The 8,768-nt window shown below is 43.9% G+C and overlaps 1 protein-coding gene across 1 annotated transcript in view; it reads right to left on the minus strand.

Annotated features, from left to right (window-relative positions):
• Positions 1-4,278, minus strand: part of TMED10 (transmembrane p24 trafficking protein 10) — a 44,481-nt gene extending 40,203 nt beyond the window's left edge. Inside the window, exon 1 of the mRNA XM_029238036.1 lies at positions 3,421-4,278. Coding sequence (XP_029093869.1) covers positions 3,421-3,645 — 225 coding nt within the window. The 5' untranslated portion in view covers positions 3,646-4,278. The remainder of the gene's footprint in view (positions 1-3,420) is intronic.
• Positions 4,279-8,768: the final 4,490 nt, after the last annotated feature.

Below are 8,768 nucleotides of genomic sequence, written 5' to 3' on the forward strand. Positions count from 1 at the left end.
CTCAAGTGATGAATTCTTTAATAATTCCAGCTAATAAATATGAAAGGAACAACAATTAGAAAATCATCATTTCACAACCTTAATGAAACAAGTAATTTACATAAGTCATCAATGGCTTCCTAAGTGAAAGATTAATTGGAAGTTTTACATTGGAGGCTTCGGGCTATTACCATCTTGGTAGGCAGGATAACGTCCCCACCCCCCAAGAGATGTCCATAGCCTAATTTCCAGACCTGTGAATATGTTACCCTATGTGGCAAAAGGGGTTTTGCAGATGTGGATTAAATTAAGGGTCATTATAAGGGAAAGAGGGAAGCAGCACAGTCAGAGTAGATGAGATGATGGAAGCTGAGGAGGGAGACAGGTTTGGGTGGGAGAAAGGAAGAGAAAGTTTTGGAGATACTATGCTGCTGGCTTTCAAGACGGAGGAAGGGATCACCAGCCAAAGAATGCAGGTGGTCTCTAGAAGTTGGAAAAGGCAAGTAAATGGATTCTCCCCTAGAACCTTCAGAAGGAACACAGTCCTGCTGACACCTTGATTTTGGGACTTCTGACCTCTAGAACTGTAAGATAAATGTGTGTTGTGAGCCACTAAGTTCATGGTAATTTGTTATAGCAGCAGTTGGACACTAATACACCCAACTGAACCCACTGATCTATCTTCGCAGCACTAAGGGGCACAAAAAGTACTGTGTGCTCTGCCGTGATGCCACATGAGGTACACAATACCACCCTTAAAGTAACCTCACCAAAAGATAAACCTGAATCTAGTTACATCTTTACAGCTGATTCCTTTTACAAGAAATATGGGGGAAAGAACTCGTTAAATGACACCTCAAGGAAGCAGAGACAAATCCAAAATGTAGGACGTGATTTAAGGACCTCTGACTCCAACAATACAATTTCAAGCATATAAAAAAGGTGGGGGCGGGGAGGGAGAGTGGACTGCTATAGATTAAAGCGACTTGAGTGATACAACAAATTAATTTTAAATAGATATTTTTGAGACAAGTGGAGAAATCTGAATATGAATTGGGTATTATTAGATAGCATTATGGAATTATTGTTAACTTTGCGAGGTATATTATAGTCACATAACATTGTGATTAAGTTCATAATTTTTAAGAGATTCATCCTGAAGTATGAAGGACTGAAATACCACGATATCTAGGATTTACTTTAAAACAGTTCAGCATAAAATGAGAAGGGAGAAATAATTAAGATGAAACAAGTGTGACAAGAACCTGATAACTGTTGAATCTGGGTAATGTGTACACAGTGGACTGACTGCACTCTTCTCTATAAAACTGAAAATAAACAAATGCCAAAATTGATTTGAATTAGTTGGTGACATTTTAAAACCAGGAGCTTTCACATGAAAATCTGGATTTCTGGCTTCATTTGAAAAATCAGGTGTGGCAACAGGCCCTCATCAAGAGATGAGTACTGGCTACTCCAAACTGACAGTTTCCACTACTCCCAGTTATCTCCCATTTAACATCACCATTGTTTTTCTTATAGCTGGCCCAATTCATTCATTTACATTACCTACTTGGCGTTTAGGTTAAGGACCCCAGGAGTAGTCCGATTAAGCTGGTTAGTGGCAAGAGAACAGAGCAGACATGGGGAGAGCAACTCTGTGATGGTAAAATGCTAGTGCGTAGATGCACAGAGTCCTGCTGTCAAGGTCCCTTCAGCAGCCTTGGATACAGATGTAATTCCCATAAGACTATGCTACACTATATGCTTCCTGTATTCAGTGCTTACTAAAAGCAAGGCAGTACGCCTGACATTCTGAAAAATACAAACATGAAAATAATTCCTGCCCTCAGGATACTAACAGTCTAATGAGGAAGACAAAATATAAATATAAGTAATTACAATATAAGATGAAAATAAGTGAGTTTAGGGTACTGTTCAGGGAGGTTCATATGTAAAATGCAAAGTGAGGAGTGACAAAGCATACAAAGCTTCAGGAACAGGTCATGAAGAACGCTACAGAGTACGCTGGGAAATTTACATTTTACCAGATGAAGAACAGTCAGCCACGGGAGGGTTTTAAAACGTAAGTACAAATCAGAGGGGGCAACATTAAAGATGAGAGTAAACTCTCATTGCTCAAATTCTCTGATTCTATGCACTACACATCCTTTGAAGAGCCAGAAGCACGACCCCCAAAATGTTGTATCTAAGCATATAAAATTATGCCATCATCTTTTTCTTGGCCAAAGGTGTTTGGTATCTGAAGAGAATAACAAAAGGCTGGCTCACGGTGCAACAGCACTGAAAATAGTTTATATCTCTCAAATAAAGTTTATATAAACTGCATCTGTTACCACTACTGGGTTCCAATACCTTAAAAATAAATTATGGTCTTATTATACCTGAAGCTCTATTAAAATGTAAAAATGTTTCTTCCTGTTTAGTTCAAGACCCATTCTGTTAAAAACAAAAACCACATGCTTATAGTGAATGAATAAAATTACCTAAAATACAATCGAATCTTGACACATATCAAATTATATTAACGTTTCAAAGATCAGGCCCAGTCATCCTAAATGTAATATGGGACCAAACGGCACTATAGTAGTAGCTGTCACCATCCAAGAGTATCACTGAAATTTACTGAAAACTTGGCCAAGTCCATACTCTGGGGTACCAAAAAGGAAAGGACTAGAGACTGAAACCGTTTTGTGACCAGTAATCGACTTTAATCAATCACAGGAATTACAAATAAAAAACAAAAAGAATAAGATTGCAGCACTTTTCTGTCACCTTACTTAACTCCCAAACTAAGAATCAATTCCAGCTCTGACACCAATATGTTCTACTACCTCTCTGAGCCTCAGTTTCCTCGTGTGTAAAATGAGGCTAACAGTATCTACTTCGTAGGGTAGTGTACGAACTAAATGGTAATATGTGTACAGTAGCACAGGACCTGACACACAGCTGATGCCCAAGAAATAACAGCTTTTTGTTATTCACAGTAAGCTTCAGTGCTTCCGTCGTTTTCCTGCAGGCATCCATGTGTCTTAAGATGCCGGTCCCTACACATAATCAGCATCCAAAGACTTCTTTGGAGACCCTAGTTACAGTTCAAGGTACCTAAGACCAAAACAGGTATAGGACCGTGACAAGGACCCAAAGTCAAGGCCGTCGCCGCTCAGCTGTCACCACATCCGCCAAGGCCGGGCGGCCCTTCAATGGGCTCCCAGCTTTGGCGCCCAGCCCCGCCCCGCGACAGCCAACAAGCGGGGTGAGGGGGCGGTCTCGACAGCTCGCCCTTTAGCGCTCCGGGAGGCCAGACCGCGCTCCGGGAGGCCAGACCGCCCTCCAGGCCTCCGCCCGCCGGACTCTCGAGTCCTCAGCTACCTCGCCGACTCTTTCAGTCTTCTCTCCCCGCCCCACCCAGTACCTCACCTTAAGATGGGTGCGTAGGCCGCCGGCGCCCCCAGACTGGTCGGTGATCTCGTACGCGCCCGTCACCAGCAGGTCCTTGTGGATCTCTTCGCGGAGGCACTTGCGGGAGTTAACAGGCAGATGGAAGGAGATGGCGAGGACCAAGGTGGGGCCAAGCAGGAGTAAAAGCAGCAACGCTAACGGGCAAGGGCCACGCTGGGCCTGTGGCCCAGAGAAACCAGACATCGTGCCGGAGACTGTTCACCACCCTGGGCCTCTATCGCGCCGGAACCGGGAGGGATCACGTAGCTCACCTCTGACCTTCCAATGCCGCTGGCGCCATTTTGGAGGCTGGCAAATAGATGAAAAATGTATAGTGAATCTTTTGAAAGGGAAGAAGGCATATGATACCACGTAATGCCTTCAAATTAAAGTGGTTAAATGAGGTTTTCTAGAAGCTTCCGGAAAAAGTTTCATTTTTGTTAAGCTCTGTGACCGCCCAGTCGACCATAGCAAGTACGGGCAGCCCAGGAAGCAATTCTCCTTGAACATCCGGAAGTAGCGCCCGCGAGTTTTAAGGTCGGTGATACCATAGCAACCAAGCCCCAATAGGAAACAGCCACAAAGCCCATCGCTGGGCCCGCCCACCAACCTCCCAGGCGCGCCGGACGTGGGGAAGAGGTTGCGTTGTCCCAGCGCTTTGGTGACAGTTGGGACTTTGAGCACTTGAGAGGAAGACTTCGAGAGGCTGAGAAAAGATTCTAATTTGGCTATTAGGCGAGCGGGGGCTAGAACCTCAGAGAAGGGGTAGAGGTCACCTGGTGAATGTGAGCTGGAGGTGTCCAGTTCGTGCTCCTGAGCCGGGTATTTGGGCTGGAATAACTGATTTCTTTTCTTTTTTTTTAAAATAAATTTATTTATTTATTTTTGGCAGTGTTGGGTCGTCGTTTCTGTGCGAGGGCTTTCTTTAGTTACGGCGAGCGGGGGCCACTCTTCATCGCGGTGCGCGGGCCTTTCGCTGTCTCGGCCTCTCTTGTTGCGGAGCACAGGCTCCAGACGCGCAGGCTCAGTAGTTGTGGCTCACGGGTCCAGTTGCTCCGCGGCATGTGGGATCTTCCCAGACCAGGGCTCGAACCCGTGTTCCCTGCATTGGCAGGCAGGTTCTCAACCACTGCGCCACCTGGGAACCCCCCCTGGAATAACTGATTTCTGAATGTGCATCTTAGTTAGCAAACATTGAGCACCTACTCTGCTAGGTACTATTCAAGCTAAATTTGGATTCTGTATTTAAATTGAATAAAACCTTGTTTTAGCCCACTGTGGGAGATGAACCTAATGCAGTTTACCAGATAAGCGTTATGCAGGGAAAGCAAGTATTGGTGTGTTTTAAATGTTTAAATTACTTTAGGGATCAAATTGGCTAGTCTATAGTAAGAAAATTTACATGGTAATCATTCACGCTTTCATTTAACACATATTTACTGACTACCTACTGTGTGCCAGACACTATAGCATGCATGCATACCGACATGTTTATTACCATTATGGGGATGCTATCAAATATTCAGGGCTGAAGAAAATAGGAAGATAAAAAAGGAGTACTCCACAGCCTATGTTTAGAATTATCTACTTCGATTCATGTTTATTGAGCATCTACAGAAATACCCAGAAGATGGACTGTCTGTTCTTAGTAAATTAAATAATTGTTCTGTATTTATAACTTCTTTCAGTATTTTCCTGGAACTGAAGTCCCACAAACAAAACAAGAACAAACATAAAGGAGCTGTAAAGCATTTTAAAGTTTGACAAATGTCATATAATAATTACCTTATGAGGTGTCTACTTAGGAACATTTAGTTTGATTATTTTATCCCTGATCTAAGATATGATTGTTCATCTACTCACTACATCCTGATAATCTGCACTGGCCTTTTCCCTGCCAGTGCAGGGAATCAGAACCAAGCCGTTATCTAATTCATTGTTTACTCTCAGTCCTGAGGCTCTGCTGACCATCAGCAAGAGATCTGCAACCCATAAAATACCTGTGTATGTGTTTTCTTTAAATTTCTTACATTTAAATAATAGCTTATATGTTTTAAAATATTTTCACAAATATTAATGATCTCATATTTTCAAAACCCATGGGACATAGGCTGGGGAAATCTGTTGATTTTACAGATGAGGAAACTGAGGTTCTGAGAGGCCAGAGAACTTTTGTACCCAAAGTCCCATAGTTTAAAAGTGACAGAGTCAGTCTGAGGGCCTGAACCATCTTCAGAAAGGTGCTATTACATATTATCTTACAGGTGAAGAAACTGAGACTTAGGGAAATTGAGTTACTTTCCGCAGTCACAGCTCTTAAGTCCTTTCCTGTTCTATATTCTCGCTTATCCTGGCCCCCAGCTCTTTCCTGTCCCCCATTCCCTCCTTTATATTTTTCTCCTTCGTACTCATCCCTATCTAGTTTCTGCATACATTTTACTTATTTATCACACTTATTGATCTGTCTCCCTAACTAGGATATCTGTTGTGTCAGGGGTAGGAATTTTTGTCTATTTTATTCATTGCTTTATTTCCTGAATCTAAAATAGTGCCTGGCACTTAGAAGGCACAGTAAATAATGGTTCAATGAATGCAAGATTAATTCCTTAGCTCCTAGCAGAAGGTCTAACAGCAAATTTCTTCCATTATTCCTTAGCTGTTTTCAAACAAATTTATTTAATCCATAACGTATCCAAAATGTAGGTACTAATTCAGTTTCACCAACAATGGGCATATTTTTTAAATAAATTTTTTTATTTTCATTTTCTTACTTTTGGCTGCGTAGAGTCTTCATTGCTGCGTGCGGGCTTTCTCGAGTTGCGGCGAGTGGAGGCTACACTTCGTTGCCATGCACAGGCTTCTTGTTGCGGTGGCTTCTCTTTGTTATGGAGCAAGGGCTCTAGGCACACGCGCTTCAGTAGTTGCAGCACGTGGGCTCAGTAGTTGTGGCTTGTGGGGTCTGGAGTGCAGGCTCAGTAGTTGTGGCACACGGGCTTAGTTGTGGGATCTTCCCGGACTAGGGCTAGAACCCGTTCCTCTGCATTGGCAGGCAGATTCTTAACCACTGCGCCACCAGGAAAGTCCTCATATCTTTTTTTTTTAATTGAAAAATGTGATCTTGTTTCCATATAAAGACAGGGGGAAAAAAAATCTACCCTCTGTGCTGTGTAACTAGAGGGCAGAGTAGATATTCCTAGGGAAGTAGAATTTTTGAACTCTGCATCAGCATTAAACAAGGTACCATTTTACATCTGTTTGGGGAAAAGGCCTCATTCTGAATTGGAGAGCAAATGGAAAGTGTCCCTCAACTAGAGAAACTTTTTTCCTGGCCTAACAGTCCTCTGCCATCCCATCATCCTGAAACTTCCCCAGCCAGTCTCACCTAAGATTCCTGAACCCCCATCCCCCCACCCCCCAGACTGTGGAGGTGAAGAGATGTCATAGGACACACCCTCCACCCAGTCTATCCTTAAGCCACAAGTTTCGCAAACTTTTGTTTGTATGAGAGGGAGTTTGTTTAAAACACATCTCACTCCAGACAGTGATTCAGAAGCTCTTATTAAAAATCTGCATTTGTAATAACCTTGCTGGGCAATTCTGTGGTTGGAAGTCCCTGGAAGAGCTATGGCCCTTTGATGCCTCCTTTAACCAGACTAATCCTCTGGTGTGGCTTGAGGATCCCCAGCTCCAATGCAAAAGCTGTCAAGGATTCCTAACTCCAGTGCCCCCCCGCCCATTCGTTTGTACAGTCCCACTCAGAGGGTGTATTTAAATAGCGAAAACAAGATGCATTCTGTGAAGAGGCAAAAGACCCTTTTGGAAAACAATTTGTCATGTGTCATACTCTTTGACCCAGAGAGTGATTCCAAGGACCTTTTCTATGGGTCCTCTAAGTTCTAGAGTCCCCCGGGAGCTGGTCCTGGAACCTCTGCACTGCACTCTGTGTGATCTCATCCAGTCCATGACTTTAAATGTATCCATAGACCGATAACTCCCAAATGTGAATATCCAGCCCTGACCTCTCCCCTAAACTCCAGAGTCTATATCAGGCTCCCCACTTGACATCTCCACTTGAATGACTAATAGGCAACTCATACTTAACTCTTGATATCCCCTCTCCCCCTATTCCCAAATCTGCTGCTTCCCCATCTTAGTAAATGACACCACTTTCTACTTCTTCACTGAGGCCATCCTTGTTTCCTCTTTCTCTTAACCCTACCCCACACAGAGCAGTTCATCAGCAAGTCCTACCAGTTCTGTGTCCTAAATATATGCTGATCAGTTTCTACTTCTCTCTAAGCTAGGGGTCGGCATACTACTGCCCAGCTGGTCAGGCCTAATCCAGCAGGCAACCTCCTGTTTTTGTATCGCCCAAGAGCCAAGAATGGTTTCTACATTTGCAGAGGGTTGTTAAAAAAGAAGGAGGAGGGGCTTCCCTGGTGACGCAGTGGTTGAGGGTCCGCCTGCTGATGCAGGGGACACAGGTTCGTGTCCCGGTCCGGGAAGATCCCACATGCCGCGGAGCGGCTGGGCCCGTGAGCCATGGCCACTGAGCCTGCGCGTCCGGAGCCTGTGCTCCGCAATGGGAGAGGCCACAACAGTGAGACGCCCGCGTACCGCAAAAAAAAAAAAAAAGGAGGAGGATCAGGAGAGTGAGGAAGAGAAACAGAATGTGTGCAAGAGAGCTTAACATATGTACCATCTGACCCTTTACAGAAACGTTTCTTCTCTCACCTAGATAAGACAACAGCCTCCCTACTTACTGTTGTCTCTGCTTCCATTCTTGCACCACTATAATCATGTTCCTTAATACATCTCAAGTGATTTTCTTTAAAAAATATAAATCAGGCCAATCAGAATAAAGCTCAAATACCTTTCCACAGCCCCAAAGCCACTGCAGTCGGGCTCCTGCCTACCTCTATAATCTCATCTTACCCAGTGATCACTTCTTCCTACCACCCACTCATTCACTCTCCTACAGTCACCTGGCCTTCCAAACAATGTAAGCTGCTACCTGCATCGGGCCTTTGCACTTAATGCCTACCTGGAACTCTCTTCTCCACATCTTGTCCCATGGATTCTGGGCTCTGCAAACTGCTTCTGCTGTTCAGGTCCCAATTCCAACGTCACCTCCCACCTTACATAAGTAACCCTGTCCCCAGGTTACTTTCTATCACATGATCTGGTGTTATTATCTATATAGCACTTGTGACTATTTGAGAGTATCTTGTCCTTCCTTTCTTTTTCTCTTTCTTTCTTTCTTTCTTCCTTCCTTCCTTCCTTCCTTCCTTCCTTCCTTCCTTCCTTCCTTCCTTCCTTCCTTCCTT

The sequence above is a fragment of the Monodon monoceros genome, unplaced genomic scaffold (genome assembly GCF_005190385.1).
Source record: "Monodon monoceros isolate NGI ecotype Baffin Bay Population unplaced genomic scaffold, NGI_Narwhal_1 Super_Scaffold_21, whole genome shotgun sequence".
NCBI lineage: Eukaryota > Metazoa > Chordata > Mammalia > Artiodactyla > Monodontidae > Monodon > Monodon monoceros.